General features: G+C 36.5%; 1 protein-coding gene across 7 annotated transcripts in view; it reads right to left on the reverse strand.

The window, feature by feature from the left end:
• Positions 1 to 21,488, reverse strand: part of AHI1 (Abelson helper integration site 1) — a 101,088-nt gene that overhangs the window by 29,524 nt on the left and 50,076 nt on the right. For 6 of the 7 annotated variants that reach the window (XM_075748163.1, XM_075748168.1, XM_075748165.1 and 3 more), the window contains exon 19: positions 19,595 to 19,712. In XM_075748163.1, coding sequence (XP_075604278.1) covers positions 19,595 to 19,712 — 118 coding nt within the window. Of the gene's footprint in view, positions 1 to 1,425; positions 1,614 to 19,594; positions 19,713 to 21,488 lie in introns of those variants that run through there. The other variant, XM_075748170.1, reaches the window with a different exon arrangement.

Raw genomic sequence — 21,488 nt, forward strand, 5'->3', positions numbered from 1 at the left:
AAAAGAAGATAATTTTGTTATGATCTAAATATATATTAATCTTCCCTCAAAGGCTTTATCCTCACAGCCGTTATGTTTTAATAGATCAAACAGAATTCATTAAATAAAAAGATTGTTTATATATTGGATAATAACCTGTTTTCCTTTACTTAAACACAGGATCACAAATACTTTCAAAACCCATCGCAAACATTTTCAGATGCAGTTCACATAAAATTAAAGGAATGGATGCAACCCACTTAACACATATGTACCCTTTTGTTTTACCAGCAAAACAGATGTTTTACTAACATCCAATGCCGTAGGTGAAACCCCACTTCAAATTCTGCTGTACATAACTTAGTCTCGCACCTGTAATTTTGAACATACTCCAAATTGAAAAGGAGAACGGATAGGACCACAGTGTATTGAAAACTGTTTCAATGAAGTTTAATCTGTATCATAGTTTTTACAACTACTTTGGAATACATTTGGCTGAAGCTGTAGAGCAAGAAAACAAAAAGCAGTTCAAAGTGAGACAAGGAACAGAGTATTTTTAGCATTCTTTCTAAAATAGTGTTCTCTTTGTAACTAATACGACACCAAAGGAAATGGTTAATTCTCCTGAGAGCCCATATCTTGCAAGCCACTTAAAATGTGTGTTCTCAAAATAGACAGTTCTCACATGCTACATTTAAGTGTATATACAAAAGCGCTGTGATGGCATCACTACTGAATGCAAAGGACTTCAACAAACACTCATAAGATTCTTGCAATGTATTCTGCACTCACTGAAGTCTACTCAATGTCAGGTGAGCCCATGCTGTTACTAGCACTATTCCCACATTTTTCTTCTATCAGAGCATCTGAAAAAGACTGAACTATCTCCTCAATGTTGTTCTCATTTTCTAAATGGGGTTCCAATTTGTTAACCTAAATCTATCCACTTCAAACCAAACCAAAAAATCTAAAGGACAAATAAAATCCTGTCCTTACTTTCTGTAAGTTATATAGAGAAACTTCAGTTTATTTTAGCAGTCTGAGATGAGAGCTGTTTTCCTGCTATATACACTTAAAGAAATGAGAGACAGAAGCCTTAGCTCTACTGCTGCCAGATGTCACTTCTCCACTTAGTGTAGAGATTGAACTAGACAGAAATGACAAAAAAAACCCCAAAACAAAAAAAAATCCCCACCACCCAACCCCCAAAATTAAGCCAAAACAGAGCTGTGCTGATAGAAAAGCATAGCTTCTTTTTGTCCCCATTAACACAACAAAAACTTGTAAACAAACACAATAAAAGAAACTTGGGAACTTATGTCAATAGACCAGGCTGTGGTTGCCATTCAAAATACTATACTAGACTAGACAGAAAAGTCTGCACAGAAGGATAAGCTTTCAATAAAAAAGTATGTAGTATTTACCTTTTTAACTGTTTACTAAACGCTGATATTAAAACCAGTTATCTAGAAAAGTAACTCTAGGGAGTTACACAACTCAGCATCATGCAGCTCCACACATACCGCTGCAGCTTCTTTCACACCAGCACGTGATTTTCCAGTAGATGCCCCAGCTTCCAGGTACGAGAGGAACTCTGGCTTCTCAAACAATGAGTCAGTCACATTCTTCCTAAACTGAGAAAGACAACTGGTCTAGTGTGCTTAAAAACAGTAACTTTCTTATCCACGGACTGGTACAGTTATCTGTAGCTACTGCATCTGGTTGTCTCTGATTCCCCAACCCAAATAACCAAGTATGCCCTTACCAGCAGTGCTAAGTAACAGTGGAGCAGTGGAATGGAGCAAGGCTTGAATTCACACCTGTAGATCCACAAAAGATACTTTCCCTCTAACATCCACTAATTCCAATCGTCATATAAGAGGCCTCAGAATCAGAGTGCACTAACACGAAAAAACACTATGCTTCTGGCAGTGCCATATCCCACAACATAATCATATCTATCATCAGCCAAAAGAATGCATAGAGATATTCATTCAGGGTTAGCCATCATTTTCATTCCCGGGTCAAGGTGTACAAAGGCACAAACATGTCTTTGCTCTGAATCTTAGCGCAGTCCTCCAGAAGGAACTCTGGAGATAGTCTGTCACTGGCTTTGAGGAGAATGCTGTTTCCTACCAATACATTTATCCTATACTTAGGCACAATGAACAGGCAGAATCTGGCCCCTATTTACAAAAGGTATAATGAAGTAAAAACTATTGCATCACAAAACAATTAAAAAATCCAACTTTTTAATTAGAGATTAAAATCAAATACATTTAGTAGCTTACACACCCACCTAATTACTTCTGAGTAATCTTATCAAATCATCATCTTACATTTTTCTTCCAAATGTTAAGTTTCTACAGTACCATATATAAACAATGCAAGTAGTAGCACATGTCCCAAGCATTCTTTTGAAGTAAAGAACATTTATTGAATTCATGCTAATCAGGAACGTGCTAATTTATGACAACCTCTAATGTAACATCATAATGGCAGTAGATACAACTGAAAATGAGCAGGGGTTATAGTATCCAGCTGTTTCTTTCTACAATGTAGACAACAGAAAGTGACTCTACAGCAAACAGCAATAAGCCTGCACAGATATCATCAGCATTCTGAAATCAGATCGGCAATATTATTTACAAGTTCTAGATAGCAGATAAAAAAGATGTAAGGAAAATGCAGACTATGACGCATACTTTGTATTAATAAGAGTTATTTTTCTTCTAGTGCTGCAGATATCTTGAGAAAGTCATTATTAGTTTTGCTAAGCTCACCAGAACTATTTAAAAGCAAACAAACTAAATTAAATTTGAAAAAACCTGCCTTACTTTGTATTATATTAAATAAAGCTTGTGGTCTTACTCTATCAAAAACTATTTCATGAAATATAGAAACTGCAGTCCCTTAGAGTTGTGGATGCCCAACCTTTGCTTTTGGGGTTGGTAATATTTTTGCTTCTGCATTAACTTACCCTCCTTGAATCACAGGAAATGGAGCTCTTAAGTATTTATGCTTATCTATTTCCTAAAAATACGTAGTACAGTTAAATTCTATTTATTAATGCAGTTAATTTCTATGTAATACAGCTAAACAGAATTTGACTCTACCTGTAACTCTTGAAGTCAAGTATCTACTGACCTCAGGAGGTCTACTCATGTCTTTAAAACCCATACTTGACTAGGGATAAAAGACAAAGAATGAATATTATGCAAGGAAGGAAAACAAAGTCATTTACTTTGCATAGTTCCTCCCACAACTAAAATTCAGCAATGGCTAGTTATCTAGTTACTTAAACCAAATTAGCCTGTTACTCTACAAATGGAAACCTGTAAGTTAGAAAATATGCTTAGAATACCACAAATACTTTTCAAAATCAGCCACTAATGTTTTTGCAATGCAAAGTCTTCTCAGTTAAGAAAAAATAGCCAGTTACTGCATGAACTACTGAGTTTCTATATTACCCAGTAGCCTCACAATGTCAAATCAAGTCTTGACTGAGGAGAAAAAAAAAAAAAAAAAAAAGAAAAAGATATGTTGTAACTGCTTGAAGAACATACGTAGCATTTTTTCTGACATTTACATTCAAGGAAAAAAAGTATCAGCAACATCAGATGCAAAATGCTGGGGAAAAAAGTAAGCTCGATATTTCAGGTCTTTATCACGACCAAAATAGCCCCTAGTTTGTACCTAGCCTACTTTCTCCATTAAATTAGTACTTTCAACCAGTACTGAATATTACTTTTGATAAAATATTACCAGAAATTCCATGCCATTGCCAAACAATTAATACATTTCTAAACCTGAAAAGTGCAGGACCATTGGCAGACATTAAATCAGGAAAGAATTACATAAGAATTTTAATATGGTCTAAAATCAGAACAGTAAGGAAAAAAGTTCATAGCAGATACAGTGATTATTGTATTTTCAGAAATAGAAGGCTATGTCGTTAAAATATATTCCCAAGTTTACTTTCCATTTTGTAGTTCAGAAACTAGATTGGTCAGATATTTCATGAGAACCTGTGTGTGGTGAAACCAACCTACCACATGTGAGTTTTCGTGCATGCACACTTTCAAGTTTTCAGACAATTTATGAACAAACTACTCTAAGAAGAGTTTTTCTACATATCAGTGATTAGAACACGTATGAATAATTAAGTCTTTTCTAATTTGTTTCCACCTGTATATGGAAATAAAATAATGGCCTGTAGCAACTTTGGTAACAAAATTGGAATACACTTCCTTGTAAATAATTGTCCTGGTTTCAGCTGAGATAGAGTTAATTTTCTTTCTAGTAGCCGGTATATAGTGCTGTGTTTTGGATTTAGTATGAGAACAATGATGATAACACACTGATGTTTTTAGTTGTTGCCAGGTAGGTTCAATGTCTACACTAAGTCAAGGGCTTTTCAGCTCCCCACGCCCTGCCAGGTGCAGAAGAAGCTGGGAGAGCACAGCCAGGACAGCTGACCCAGGCTGGCCAAAGGGATATTCCCTACCACAGAACAGCATGATCTGCAGGATCGCTGCTTGGAAACAGGCTGGACATTGGATTGGGTTTTGGGTTTTTTTCCCCTCTCCTTTCACACGTGGTGAGCAATTGCATTTGTGCATCACTTGTATTAGTGTTATTATTATTTTCTTCCCTTGTTATCCTATTAGACTGTCTTTACCTCAACCCACGAGGTTTTTTTTTTTTTTCCATTCTTCCCGCTGTCCCCTTGGGCGTAGGCAAGCAAGCAGCTGCGTGGTGCTTAGTTACTGGTTACACCACAACAATAATATATGACAAAGCACTTGACACTAATATTGGTATTATCCATTACAGGGAAAAATATACTGAAAAGTTAAGTCCAACATTAAAGCAACACATTGCAAATCCAGTTGGGCACAGATTCAATGATGTTGATTTTTCAGTCGTCTTCACCTATAAGGTCCACAGAGTTTTCTAGAATGTAACAGCAACCCGCTAGTACTTTTACAGCAGTAGATTTTTAGAATGATTTTTAGGAAGTATCATTATTGCTACACACTCAGCCTTCAGCCGCCGTGCAAGTACTCCAGCAAAAGTTACACTGGTTATACAAATATGTAGATAACAAATGTTATGTTACTTTGGAGAAAGTAAAAATGATGACTTGGCTGCCTTCAAGTACAGGAGACCCAGGTAGAAAGCTTGAATTAGCACTTGACAAAGAGCTGATCTGTTCTAGACAGCAATCTGTTCTAGACAGATTTTTCCTTGGGTCTTTGGTGAAAGGTATGCAAAAAAATACTCATGGAAAGAAAACTGTTTGAAAAGAACATCATTAGGAGGCAATACTCCCTTTCATTTACAAAGTGGTATCTGATCTGAGGAGAGGTAAAAGACAGAAACCCAAGACAGGCAGGTTCATAAAGAGGGACTGTGCCCAGCTTTGGGCTAAGACCATACTTTGAGAACTCCTGATATCCTGGAGAGAACAGACTTCTCTCCAAGGTCCAATCAGCAACCCAAATCACTGCAGCTGATATTAGAAGAAAGTAAGACTTTACACTATCTCAGTATCAAGCCAACAAGTAAAAGTTACAGTCCTAATGAGTGAATTTGTATCTTATTTGTACGGGAATTTTACAAACAAGAGTATTGGCACATCGAAAGATGTAAACAAAAATATTGATGAAAATTAAGTTCAGCATGAATACAGAAATACCATTTGACTAAATATTTTCTATAGTATCATGAAATACAATTTGATTAAGTAGTTACTGTAACAACATGAGAGCTTTTTTCACATCATCACACAGGTAGTGCCAAACTGATAAAAACTGCAGTACTTTAACATACAAGCTTAATTACATAACCCATCCTCCCTGGTTTGACTAACAGCAGCAGCTAAAATCGCTACTGACTATGCTCATACTGCATCTCCAATAACCCAAAATCCACACAAAGCAGCAACTCCAAAGTTTTCATACTCATCAGTAAGAGAAAGGGCATTACTGAGGTCTGAATATTCAAGGACAGGAAATTCTTCTCCATAGCTTATTATGAAAGCAACACATTTCTATACATTATGCATTGTGAAAGATATCTAGGTTTCTTTAAAACTGACTTAATTGCTAACTGCTACACAAACAGTGGTTCTTCAAAAGGACCAAACAACTGTACAAAACACAGAACACTGTAGTAACACTTTAGAAGTTTGAGACTCTCAAAATATATGCCTTAATAACCTTGTTCACATAAAAGCACACACTTGTTTGTTACATCTTCCTAGATGGTTTTTGCACATTCACATGTGTCAAATTATTAACTCAAGCACTGGTGATACAGACAACCCTGGACACACCTTGTTCTCTTTGAGGGATTCCTGGAACTTACCCTGAAAATAATTTGTTTTGGTAAGAAAAGCTGATTTGCAGGAAGATTCTTAATCCGAACCACAATTTCAATTGCTGAAGATCCTTTACATGTATGAGTAGGAAAAAAAAATAAAAAAAAAAATGGATGTGTCCTTTATGCTCTTTAGCACAAGGAAAACAACTTTCCAGTAAAGTACTGTTATCAAGGTATGTACTAAGTGGGCACTGCACTCCAGATTTTCCAAATAACAGTAGCACAATTACCTTTCTTCTCCTGTATCTGCTTTTTATACAGCAGCAGCCAAATCTGAAGCAAATGCAATTGGGCTGAACATATTGTTAGATTGAACTGCTGGTCACAAAAGATGAAATGTTACCACTAATTAATCAATATATAGTTCAAAACACAAGTTCTGAATATATTTCTAAAATGAAAAATTCCAAGAATGTGACTTGGAGTCCTTAAAGGAGATAAATACCAACTCAGTTTTAGCTTGTACCTGGCTCACAAGAGAAGTTCTTCAACTAGCAATGTGCACTATACAGGAGTTACCAAGAGCTCAGCTACAACATATTCTCCTGAACAAGTAGAGGTAACAGACCTCATTGATACCTACTCTGAAGCAAGACAGCCTAAAAAAAAAACAAACTTCAAGGACAAGACAATCCTTTTTTTATTAGAGGCGAACTCTGCTTAAATGTGGTTATCCAAAATCAAAAATTCAAAGATGCAAGGAGTAAGAAAACAGAGCCTATTTATGATCTTTACCTGAACACAGTAGAAAATGACAGCGTACAAACTGAATCTTAGCAGTTACAGTCCTTGCTAGAAAAAAAAAGTCTAGGGGAATTGTCTCTTATGCTCTATTGGTACATAGTGACAACCAGAAGTTTGGTGAAAGAATTCTCAAAACATTTTCTGCTACTAGGCAATTTATCACACCAAAAGATGTTCAACAAATATTATTAAGCTCCAATTTTCTGTATTTTATTCTTTGGCATATTAGCTGCAGCAGTCTGCTTCCTTTGACCGGTCAGGCTCTGAATGGATTCCAGAAAGACCTATATCAACATACCTCACTGGAACACCCTTCAGTTAATCTGGAAAAAAACTCAAAACAATCGATGAGGCACCATAAGCATAGACATAAGCATAAGCATAGTTGAAGTAGAGACAGTGGCCCTCTACTGAAAACAGGAGATATTGACAGGATAGGAAAAGGGGATGTAATATCTAGAAGCATATTGGCATGACATATGCTAGAATCAATCTTCAGAAGAGATATACAGTTTCAAATACTATCTGTTATACAGTCTGAGTCCTTCTGCAGAAGGATTGCCCAGCACAAGAGAGCAAAGCCTGCGGTCAGGTGAGCAGGAAAAACTAAAGAGTTTTTTAAATTTGCCTATGTGTCATTTGGATCTTTTTTCTCTAGTCAAGGAAATAAAAACTGAAGAGACTGAGCCCTACTTGTAAAGGGGAAAAAGATGAGGAAGGAACCTGTGCAATCTGTTGCTTCACTGGAGTATGCCATAAGGTTGCGGAAAACACCAAATAAAACACTACTCCTGAAAACTTGTAAGGCAATTCTACCACCTCATTTGAAGCCAACAAGCAATAAGTCACTGTTCCTTACAACCTCCGGTGAGCAAGAAAGCAAGCTAACAGTGAGGAGGCAGGCTCTAGTGAAGCTCTCATTTCATCTGGATTGATCGAACCAGCACGTTGAGGCCAGGTCTGTAAATAATACCGAGTCACTAGGTTGTGTGACAATAGCAATGTGTAAGTTACACACCCACAGAGCCTTTCACTTCTCTGTATGTGCCTTCTGCTTTCTTAATGCTTTCCCAAGACACCATCCTCTATCATTAGTTTCTATAGGACCAACACGATCAGTATCAAGCTACGTTGGTACCTCAGTCTATTGCGGAGCATAATACGGACCACAGATACCCAAAGTTAATTTAAAAGGCATTTTATTAGTACAATGAATCATGTGAGGGAAGCTTGCTCTCACTGAACTTGGTACTTCAGCAATGAGGGTAACAGCAGCAGCGTACAAATCCATGAAAGTTTAGTTGTTTCACACAGATAAAAATCTATCTACAAAATTAGCAAAGGGTTTTTAAAATAGTTGTAAAAGTATGCATACTATAAAAAGGATGGATAGTGTATCTTAAAAATACGGATTTTTTTTTTTAACGTACCTGGTCAAAACCAGGCATGAAGTCAAAGGACCTAGGTCTCCCCTTGGGAGATGGAGATGCCTCCTTCTTGTGCGCCATGGCCGCTACTGGGTCTTTTGCACAATCCTCCCAGCTCCTCTGGAACAGGAGGATTGGAGCAATACAAGGAGGTATCAATTTGCTCATCTTATTCACTCATGCTTATTGCTGTACAGGCAGCATTCTTGCTGACCTGAACTTTCTGCTGGACAGAGTATTGATACTCTACTGCACAGTCCTTGGGTGGAAGAACTGTTTCCACCTTTGAAACCAGCTAGAACTGCACTTAAGCATGCACTTTGTCAACACTTGCCGTCTTGTGGCTCAATAGCTCCAAAATTGCTCTCTTTGAAAGTACAGACAAGCTCAGACTGAAAACAGTTAACAGGACCTCTCTAGTTAGGAATTAATTAGATTTGGTTGGTTTAGGATCCACATAATTGAGAAAGTAAGGGCACACTCAGGCCAAATCACTTTTGGCAGAGTCTTTCCACAGTGCTACGTCACACCCTGATTTTGCAATCTATATCCACTGCTGCCAAACAGAGAGTAATGCTTCATTTAATCCACACCCTTGTATAATTTGGCTGAGAGTACTTCCTTTACCCTGAAGGCACAGGAGTAATTACCCCAACATACACCAATTTCAAGTAAATATAAATGGTGTTCTTTTGGAATCTTCAAAGATTGCTGTTATTGTGCTCTGTATTTAGTGTAATTTTTAGTGAAATATTTTAATTAACTTGCCTAGAAGAAACATGAAAAAGAACATATAATAAAGGAACATGTGTATCTTTGATCTCAGTATAAACAATTCCAGCAAGTTTAGCTAGAAAATACAAACTCTTCTGACATTTATAACATCTTATCAATCAGATAGAGGAAACTGCATAACCAGCCTTTTCAAACAGAAGAACCAGATTGTCATTAATGTTCATGGTTTTGTCTCTATGTCTTTACTATTCTGTTGGAACATTTTTGTGGTTAGATGGATCTATTTATACACCTTTTGTTTTCAAATTAAAAATTCATTTTTACTATTCATTTTATAAATGTAAACACTCAGCTCTTCTACCTTAAAAACAAGGTCCTGTATTTGTGCCTTGAGCCAAAACTCTGACACTGGTAACTGATGTTGGCGGCACAATAGGGCCACAGAGCTCTAAGGAAGTTTTTCCCCTGCAGAATTGCCTGAGCTGCCTATAAGCCACAGTGAGGGTGCAGCTGTGTCCTGGTACACTTAATTTTTATTTACTGCCAAAGTCAGCTGCAAGGTGGAACATCCCAGAGGTGGCTCTAATGACTTAGCAGAAGGAATAAGATCAGGGAAGTTTGTGCAAAGGTTGGCTGCAGGTGACAACTAAGCCTCCATTACCTATTTACACTGAAGAAACTGGACACAATATTCAAGTGCCTTGCCTTCACAATGTAAATGGTATAGCAAAATAGCTTATAAAAGAACCAGAGGGGCATAAAAAAAAACAAACAAAAAACTTGTGATGAATGTTTCTATTGTTTTAAAAGAAAATCAACTTTGAGAAAAATATTGAAAAGTTGAATTTTTCAGTTCTTCCATTCTGCTATGATGATGATGATAATAATAATTAAAAAAATGTCTTTTGGGGGTTTTTTGTCTCCCTTCTCTCTTCTAATTTTCCCCTAAGTAAAAGAGAAAGATACAAATATCGTAAAATGAATGACCCTTTTCCCCAGGGGAGTTCCCATTCAAATTAACACACAGACATATATAAAAAACATTTTAGACCTAATGTTCTTCTGCTTTTGGTAAAAATATTTTTACCTAACTTCAGTGTAGTTAAGTCAGTTCACACTTGCTGAAGAACTGATCTGTGGTGTTTAGATGGTACTTTGTGTCTACTCAGTTCCCTTACCCTCTTTTGAAAAATAAAGATAAATTCTGGTAATTTGACATAAACCTTAATGTGTTATCTTAATTTCTCTGTGTCTACGCAGTGCTTTATAGTTAAAATAAAGCCTTATAATGAATGTAAAGGTATTATCTTTGGTTAACAGGAGAAAATAAAAAACTGGAATAATATACTCAAAAAACAGGGACTAAAATAACCCAAGTTTATTACCTTAAAAAGTGCTAGTTTTCTGCACTTCCTCATAACAGATTTCAAATGTTATTGTTATCCAAACTGGGGGGTGGTGGGGTGTTTAAAGTAATTCAGTTTCTAAAAGACGGAAAACATACATACTTGATGCAATCAAAGTTAGAAGCAATTGAGTTCTACAAATTGCAGCAAAATGTGAGAATTCTGAAAAGTTGCAATTAGATACCTGTTATAATAACAAAAAAGCAATTAATATTTCTACATTTAGGAATGCAAGAGAAAATTATAGGCAAAAATTTCAAATTTTTAGAACCACTGCCCAATTAAAAAATTAAATTAAAAAGCTGCATTTCAAAAAAATCCATCCCCATAAAAATGTGAGAATAATTTTCTTGAAAATTTTAAAAGGTTGAATTTCTGAAAAATGTGTCAGGCAGGATCAGTTCTTCAGATATATGACAGAGCAAGAAAACAGCAAATTGCATAAAAGCATCGAAACATAACTGAGAAGTAAGACACAAGAATTGGGCACATATTTCTTTCATCTTAATGCACATTTACCCTTTTCAAATACATAAGAGAATCTACTATAAGCAGATTGTAGCTTGTAGGAAGCTAACGATCCTGCAAGCATTTGTTCTCATGTATTCTTAAACCACTTTGTATTTTGGCAGCACTTCTACAGGAGATATTAATAGTGTTCTGTATTTCTACAGGTTTTAAGACATAAAGACAACTGGTAGTAGAGTACCAGTCAAGGATATTTCCCCCACTGGACTGCCTCATCGCATTGAGGCCGTTATGACTATCCTGTGGTGAACAGGAAACTTGAGTTTCTCCCTCTGTAGTAGAAAGGATAAATAGGAAAAGATAAACGTTATTAGGCCACTGGGGAAAACACTATTAAAACCCTTTTGCGCAGGCCTCATAATGTCACCTCATTATTTTCTTAATCAATAGCACCAAAAAAAAAAAAAAAGCCCAGACAACTCATCGATACTAATGAACTTGAAAGATTGCTTACAAAAGAGAAGTAGCTAACATTTAATAATCTCACAAGGACATTCTCATGTATAAAAGTAATGAAAATTAGTTTTCATCATCACCTATTGCTTCTAGCAGCTTGTATTACACTCAAATCACTTTCAACTAACAGCATAGGCACTGAACCACTTTTAGGTGTGTATTTGGTACTCTTCACCACAATATGCTCCTGCCCCACTTTTAAGAAGATGCAGGGCTAAAAAGAAATATCTCAAAGTGACTTACACATTATGGCAAATTGTTACACCATTTCCATAGCTCTGATCTGTGCAGCCCTGCAGACTTAATTGCTTTCCCCATCACAGCAAATCTAAATGAAGCTGTTGGGTGAGCTAATGAGGCAACACACATTACAGTTTAACAGGGAATGGATATACACAGATTCTTTCAAGACAAAACCTGAAAGTTCTTTCCTTATGTTTACATTTTCCACAAAAAGTCTTTTACACACACTTAAGCTATTTCTCTTAAAAAATGAATAAGAGATTTCACTCCTATTTTAATATTTGATGAAATACAGTATTTACAGTAATATATTAGGATTAAAAAAAAAAAGTACACATTAAGTGATCTGTGTGCCATTCAATTTGCCTGCATGATTGGATCCCAGTAAACGGATTTCTCCAACTGGCACTCCTACTGGCACTCTCACTAAACAAAAATGGTCTCCCAAGGTCAGCATTATCTAACTTCAGCACAGTAGCGTGGGACACCCGGCAAGGCTGGTGATTGTACCACATGCTTTCTCCCAGTCACCTTCTCTCTGTCAATCGGCTCTTTCAGTCCTCTTTGAAAATGCCATCAACCTGTATCCAAACATAGCCACAGATATACTACAAATACTGTATTTCATGTTATACTTGGACTATATAGCACACAACCTTCAATTAATATATACTCTGTCATCTTTTTTAATATCTCTTCAGTCTCTTCAGGATATTTTATTACTGTTTATTCTCAAGTTAGAAAACTGAGCTATTCTGTAAAACTTCAATTGTTCATTTGAGACATTTTCAATAATAGTTTGCATGAGTCTTATAAGAAACTGTTAGGGGTAAAAAGAGATGAAAAGAGTAAGGCCACACTGAACTAGCTTTCTACACATATTCTTCCTTGAGTGACACAAAACTATGTCAGAAGCAAGATAAATACCCTCAAAACAAACAAACAAAACCATCAAAGTCCTCCAGGAATATGGTAATACTGAAGACAGATGTTATAGAGTTGGGGACAAAGTATGAAATATTGGAAAAAAGTAATCAATGATACCAACATACATATGAGGATGTAACTTTGGACAGTGTTTCTGCGGTATCTCTAAAAAAATGTGACTTTTGCTACTTCACGTACCTCCTTTTTCTGCTTCTGAAAAACCAAGAATCAAAATACTATTTTAAGAGCATTTAGTTGATACATAAATATTTTTTATATCTTTGATGTAGAAACCTATTTTACTGTTTGCTTGAGACTGAAAAAAGGTTTGAATAGTCTATCAAATATAACAGAGAACTTAAATGCAAAGTCAGCTTTGTTAGTATCTTCAGAGAGTGAGAAAAAATGCTTTGAAGCTTTCATTTTATATAGGTGGAAAACACCTTTGACTGTCAGTTGTGTTAATGGAGAGAAAATTTCCAATTGTTCTCAACCCTGCCAAAGCATTGTGTTTTTTGTTTTTGACATTTTTTAAAGATACAAGAACCATCACGTTTCTAGCACATACGTAATTAATTTTTAAGGGCAAGTTTAATTAACTGGTTTTATTGAAGTCAAAATTTTAGTGAAAAGATCTGTGCCATATTTATAGTTGAGCTTCTATCTCCCACATAGTTAACAGTTAGGGTCACTGCTAATTACAATTACTTGAAACCTAAAACTTATTTTAGAAAACATGCCCTGAACGCAGTGGGAGTGACTGAAGAGTCACTGTTGAATAAAGCCTAAAAATGTGGGCCATTTCTTTCATGGTATGCCACAGATCTGCAAAACAGTGTCTGAAAGTATAGGAAGGTGATTTCACCATCCACAGATGCTCACAATCTTAAGGAGGGAAGGCAAACAAAACCAGAGGGGTTTTCAGGTGTCTCAGAGAATGGGTAATTGATAGCTGGAGCTTTTGCTACTTCCTTATTTCTTTAAAAATAAAAACTAGGAAATGGATTATCCTGGAAGATGGTACAAAGATGAAAACATGACAAGGAAAAGATAGGAACTTCTAAGACAAAGTCCTGGATAACGCTACAGTGCAGTGCTGCAGAGTAGTACTACAGGATGGGTATGATAAAATTAGCACTGAAGCATGAGCATAAGCAGAGCTATACAAGACAAGGAAGGCAAAACGTCAGTTCTGACTATCAAAGGTCTTGGACAAATTTTCTTATTACCAAAAAGAGAGAAAAGAAGTTCAGCAAGCTTAAACATTACATACTTTTAGGGACAGATTTCCTAATGTGTACTAAACAATAATCAAGTAACAATAAAATTATCTGATATATATACACATCATGAAGAAATTTGAGTAGAGCAAATAACAGAATAATAGGACCAGCCATAAGACTTCATGAATCCAAATTACAAAAGTAAAACTCAAAGGGGATGACTTTCTCCAAAGACAGACATGTAGCAAACTTTTCAAACAACTGCAATAGCTATCAGCACAGCTGCAGACACAAAAAACCCGCCTGATATGGCAAAGTGAGTTACACTCTTGATGAAAAATTCCAACTGACAGGCTATCAGAATGTGCAGTAAGAAAACCTAAGTGACATGCCTTCCTCTCAAATTTAACATGAACTTTGTGAGAGGAAGGCACACAATACGTTTTCTTAAATTTAACTTAATTTTGCTAAATTTCAAGAAATCTCTCTAATGAAGTGCTTTATACATAATGCATAAGAAACAAGTTCCTCCATGTCTTGTATCTGCTTTGTGGTACCTACTTCATTAATTACTATTTGTCAAAATGAATTTTTTCTAGTAATTCTAACCATACTCTCGACAAAACTTTAAATATATCTCTTGCACAGCAACTTATAGCATTGATGGGAAAGCAGTAGATGTGATGTTGTTAACCTTGAATTTAGCCAGACTTTCAACACTGTCTCCCACAACATTCTCACAGTCAAACTGATGAAAGATAGACTGTGCAAGCGGACAGCGCAGCAGACCGAAAATTGGCTGAGCTGCAGGGAACAGAGATTTGTAACAATTTGTATGAAATCTAACGGGAGACCAGTTGCTAGTGGTGCACTCCAGGGGTCGATACTGGGGCCCACACTGTTTAACATCTCCACTAACGACCTGGATGATGGAACTGAGTGCATCCTCAGCAAGTTTGCATATGATAAAAAACTGGGAGGAGTGGCTGATACATCAGAGGGACATGCTGCAGAAATGGGCCAACAAGAACCTCACAAAGTTCAACAAAAGGAAATGCAAAGTCCTGCATTCAGGGAGGAATAATCCCATGCACCAATGCAGACTGAGATACACAAAATACCGTTTAAACATAAGGGAAAAAACCCTTTACTGTGAGAATGGTCAAACATTGAAATAGGTTGTCCAGAGATGTTGTGGAGTCTCCATCCTTACAGATATTTAAAACCCAGCTGGAGATGGTCCTGAGCACCCTGCTCTAGGTGAACCTGCTTTGAGCAGGACAGTTGGGCTACACGGTCTCCAGAGGTGCCTTCCCACCTCGATGATAGTGTGATATTGTCTTTACTCATCTCATATAAAGAACATTCTGTGCTTGAGAAAGGTGCTGAAACTCTCTATTTGATGATTACACAATTAATTATTTAATTTAAATTAAAAGCTGAAGAGGGACTTTTTACAAGGGCATGTAGTGATAGGATGAGGGGTAATGGTTTTAAACTGAAAGAGGGTCGATTTAGATTAGATATTAGAAAGAAATTCTTTACTGTGAGGGTGGTGAGGCACTGGAGCAGGTTGCCCAGAGAAGCTGTGGCTGCCCCCTCCCTGGAAGTGTTCAAGGCCAGGTTGGATGGGGCTTTGGGCAACCTGGTCTAGTGGAGGGTGTCTCGGCCCATGGCAGGGGGGTTGGAACTAGATGGTCTTCGAGGTCCCTTCCAACCCAAACCACTCCATGACTATGATTTAGAACAAAGAAAGTTAGGGTATCTAAGCATCACATGTAAAACTCAAGATCAGGGATAAAAAACATAACTGAACAAATTCTTTAAGGAGACAAGGATCTGATATGGAAATACATCAGTTTAAAACTAGAACTTACAGCAGCTGAGCATGCAGATCACTAGCAGATTGTTTCACTCTATATGGAGTCACTTCATAAAGGTAACAGTTCACCTTTTTAAAAAATTAATGAAATAATCAGAAAGGAGTGCTCAATGTAAGTCTTTAAAAATAGAACAGAGGGAAGACTGAAATAAGAAGCGGCATCTTTGCTATCACACCATGAAATATTCAAGGATGCATAAACCCAAGTGGTTTCCAAGTAACTCAAGTTTGCTTTCACAAAATAGTGTTGCTGAGGGAAGGGGCTATATTAGAATGCTAAATGGCATTGAACCGTATTTTCAGTGTTTCGTGAATTTTTCCTTCACATAAAGTATTTATAAAGTGATGTTTCTTACAATTTAACTGGAGTGTTGTGAGAGCCTGCAGACGCAGGCTCTTGAGGAAGGAGTGACAGGGAAGACAAGAATGGAGAGTGCTGTAGGGAAGAGAGGAGAGGCTTAAATGCACAGAGCTACAGAGCAGGTGACAAGTTTGTCAAGAGTATATGAGTCAGAATTGGAAGAAAGGCCAAAAATATGGACATAGTAGGGGGCATCTGCTACAGACTGCCTGATCAAAAAGAGGAAGTGGAGAAAGCCTTCCTTAAACAGAGCAAGGAGCCTCACAATCACAGGCTCTGCCTCTTATGGAGGTTTTTAACCACCTCAACATCTGCTCACGAGACAAAACCACGGGCTACAAGCAATTCAGACTTCTGGAATGCACCGGGGACAACTTTCTGATGCAGATGCTGGACAGGCTGACTAAGGGGGCTGTACCCCTTAGCACGCTAAGAATGAATAAGGCAGAACTGGTTGGAGACAAAGGCAGTCCTGCCTCAGTGACCATGAGATAACTATCTTATGGGAAGTGAGGAAGGTAAATAGCAGAACATGGACTGGGGCTTTCTGAAAGTCTATATACATGTGGAAGTGTGCACTGGAAGAAAAGCCAAAACATATTGTATGTTTGAGACCATACAGAAACCATCTGTTAAAATGAACAAGCATGTTTACAAAGCACAGTAGCGAATTTGAAGTATTACAAAATCATTTACAGCTATTTCTGCTGTAAAATTTTTGTATCTGGATACAAAAAGATTTAAAAGTCAGGGAAGACGTGCAGTATTACTACTACTGCCCATAAATCACAAGGTTGGATACACCGTTTTTCCACTGTTTCTACCTAACACAAGACCTAGATAACTGTCTTCTTAAAAGAAGACAGTGTTGCATGTATCCAGGCTACTACACTGTCCATATCACAAGACATCATCTGCAACCTTATCAAGTTAATACAGCATGCACATACACCAGTTACATGGTTAAGATGATTGCTAACAGAGCTTTACACATGCTGCCTGTAGGGACTTCACTGTAATGGGAACTCCGCATTTTGCTTTAAGAAGCCCTAAATACACAGCAAAAAGTGACAGTAAAGTGTGAGAATGAGAAGACTGAATAACTGTCAACATAACCCCCAGGAATACGTAACCATCTGCTGGACAAAAATGAAGGATCTCTGTATTACAGGCAGTTGTTAACAATGCAACATCCCAATAACATAAGTACAGAAAAGCTTATCTATTGTGTATATGAAATCAACACAGGGGAAAAAAAAAAGGTTTTGTGCTTCCAGCACAATTCATAAATGAATAGATTTAAGTACAGATTTTCTATAATTCAAAAGTAAAATTAAACTGGTAGTTAGGAGCTACAAACATGAGAACCTATCTTCGCACTTTATAACTAATGGGGAAAGATGAAATAGATGAGTACATCTTTCTCATATGTTTCACTGAAGACAACTCTATCTCAGTGGAAGAACTCGGAGGCCTCTAAAATGACAAAGTAATTTAGGATTTTAAAAGATTTTCTTACAGAAAAATCTATTTCAATTGTGGTCCACTAGTATTTTTATGGTCTTTTTCCCCTAAAAATCTTAATTTTCTCATTGCTTTCATTGACTGTTGAACGGCCATTAAAATGTATCTCTTCTTTATTATACTTCCCTTGCATAAATAATATCCGGTACCTGAGGATCATCTTGAAGTATTAGTCAGTTTTGGAGACAACTACACTGGGGGCACACATGAACAGCTATAACATATATCTATGTTTCTTCATGCTATTTAAGAAGTCTCCATCACCACATTTATCTGTGCTTCTGCATAAAGTAAAATTCGAGACAAGAAAATGCACTGGTTTGAGCAATATTAGGTATAGCCATTTAAAACAACTTAAAGTATATGTTAGCGTTCTTTAAAGGATTAGCCCACTTATTTTAAATATTCACAATATGTAAAACAGCATATGTATTTTACTGTTTCTGTAAAATTTACATACTCTGGAAACAGTAAGCATCTGCTGTGCGGTGGATGAATATTATTATGGCTCTAAACTCTTCCATTAAGGTAGAAAAATGGAAATACAGAAGTTATTGGTGTATGGCCATCTGCATTAATGACTAAAAGCAATCTTGAAACTAGTGGTCAAATTTTTAGACCACGCTAAGGACTCTTTCCCCCACCGCTCAGAAAAAGTAATTGTAACTTGATTTGTGAAGAAAATTGTCTGCCCTTAGGAGATAATTCTATATAATTATAGAGACTACTCCTATCTTTACTATCTACATTTTAAATGAAAGCTGGAAAGGGACTTTTTTACAAGGGCATGTAGTGATAGGACAAAGGGTAATGGGTTTAAGCTGAAGGAGGGTAGATTTAGGTTAGATATTAGGAAGAAATTCTTTACTGTGAGGGTGGTGAGGCACTGGAACAGGATGCCCAGAGAAGCTGTGGCTGTCCCCTCCCTGGAAGTGTTCAGGCCAGGTTGGATGGGACTTTGGGCAACGTGGTCTAGTGGAGGGTGTCCCTGCCCATGGCAAGGGGGTTGGAACTAGATGGTCTTTGAGGTCCCTTACAACCCAAACCATTCTATGATAAATCTCTATTATCTGTTTTTAGTTTATGATATATTCCACCCTCCCACTGGATTTCTTTTTACTCTCAATATAAAAGAACAACAAAAAAAATCCACTTCAAAACTAAGGTTCCAATTGTCAGTCTTATTTTACAGGTGCCCAAAAAAAGAGAAAATTATCAATTTTATTATTAAATATTGTGATTAGCAATGCAACAGATATTACGAGCAAAGCATCACAAAAATGCATAATTTCATTGCTTATCTTTTTCTCAAAATCTTTCAATACAAAATGTCTTTAGAAACAAATGCCCAAAAATACATTAAACATAACTGCAAACAGACTACTGAACACTATGGTTCTTAAGTAAACAGCTTTTCTTATTACTGTTTTCTTATATCCATGCATATGCTTTTAAAAATATGACTGGTTTGTAGTGTCTAAGATACTACAGTAAGTATTAAAATATTATCAGAATATTAAGTTAAGAAAAGCTAGCAATCTCATACTAGGAACTTACAGCACTTATAAATAAGTCTATGGCTTAAAGAAAAAACGCATTACAAGGGAACATGTATCAGTATCACACTGCACTTTATAAACAATATCACATATAGCAACCAGGACACTCCCTGAAAGAGCTGCACAGCAAAATTTATATAGGCAGAAAAAATCCTCATGAAAGTCATTACCCATTCCCTGCAGAGAGTGGAGAAATAAAAAAAAGAAACTTACCACTTTTAGTAGTGAAAGAATACAGAGGATTCACTGGAGTGCTTAGAGTGCCTGGCAGTCTTAGCTTAGAGTGTGGTGACAGTAATGATGGTGCAGGAAGCAAGAGATTTGAGCTCGCCTGTAATAGGAAAGACAAATCAGAAAGTGAAGTGTAATTTCCTGGGTTACTTACTGATGCAATAGTTATAAGAGAAATATTTGCTTACTGTTAATAACTATTAAATTCCAGGAAAAAAATTAAGACTCAACTCAATGATAAATAACAATTTCAATGAGGGGTGGGTTTGGGGTTTTTTAGAATAACTGGAGACAGAGTCTTGGAAAAATTATTGACACAGCTATAAATCCAATTGCATGTTTACATATGGACACAAACTCTAGCAGTGCAAACAATGGAATAGAACTGTTTGAACTGGCATTTCGTTGCATCTTAGTGTATAAAAATAAAATTACATTTATATATGGTTATAAACTTATAAACATAACTTCTCATTTTTGAGTACTGAAACTACACTACATCTATGAAGAGATTACTCAATATTAGAATAAGAGACAAAAAAATTCTTAAATCAGTCCTAACACAAACCACACCAGTCACCTCCTTTATGTAAGCTAAACAAGAAGTATCTGCAGTCCTAATTTCCATAGCAACAAAGATAATGTTAAAATTTGGTTTGCTGTGGAGTTTCTTGATATACAAGCAGTTGTCACAAAGCAAAAACCTTTCCCAAACTTTACTCTTGACATATTATCCAATACAGCCTATGTAAAAGATACGACAATCTTAGGGGTTTCTATGTGATCCGACTGAGAATTTTACTGTTTGTTAAACCTATTTTCACTGGCTGCCTTGATAATACAGGCAAAGGGGAGGGAAAACAGATCTTAAATAAAGTATTTGTAACTTTCTTCAAACAAAATTGATTTCTATGCTAAAATTTTGAGAGCTATTTACATAAAACCATAATTCTTGACCCTTTCAAAAGTCAAGCCTATTTCACAATCTAGAATAAGTGCAAATGGTCACTTAATCCCACTAAAAGGCCCTCACTCAGAGGAGCACTTCCTTTGGCCTCAGTAAACTCTAGATCAGATCCTTTAGTTGTGGGCCAAAACAGAACAATGACATTTTGCAAATTTTCAATTGGCTTGTAAATTCTGTTCAAAGAAAGGAGACATCTTAAAGTCAGTGGCTTATTTCCAGAAGTGATATCATTTATTAACTACTATTTCTGTCATTTAATAAATATTAAACAATTCAACAGGTTTCAATAATGCAGAATATTTGGGCGTTGGCAGGTGTACTGGGATGCAGGTAGTGTAGCACTAAAAACATGTGTCGAGTAACTTGATTGGGCCATAGAGGATATCTGCTATGATCTCTGTATTACTACACTAGATCTTCATCTTCATGTAGCTGGTTTTTGTATAGTAATAGGGATGTAATTCTACTGAAAGAAGTTTATAATAAAAGCTAGTCAAATAGTCTCTCAGCAACTGCGCGCAATTGTTATTACCGTACTCCAAAACCGACCAGAAAGCAACACAGAAAATCAGATCAACCGCTGAACATGTTAAAAAAACCCCACATTAAATTAGCTAGATTGTACTGCAGTGTACAAATTTAGCTGGTTGTTAGTAAACAGTAGTTGTGAAATGTAAGCAGAATGGAGAGGCCTGTTCTTCCTCAACAACAAAAATCAATCTACTTTTCTTACACTCACACATGCAAGTGACTAAGTTTCATTAACACAGAGTTTTCTCTGATACACACAAATATAGTGGAAAGCCATTAGCATGTGTGTTTACCTAAACGCAGACATATAATGTGTTCTGCAAAGGTGACGAGCTCAGCTTTCCAGTCTTGCATCATCTTTTATCCGCTGTTGGCTCT

Source organism: Balearica regulorum, chromosome 3 (genome assembly GCF_011004875.1).
Source record: "Balearica regulorum gibbericeps isolate bBalReg1 chromosome 3, bBalReg1.pri, whole genome shotgun sequence".
Classification (NCBI taxonomy): domain Eukaryota; kingdom Metazoa; phylum Chordata; class Aves; order Gruiformes; family Gruidae; genus Balearica; species Balearica regulorum.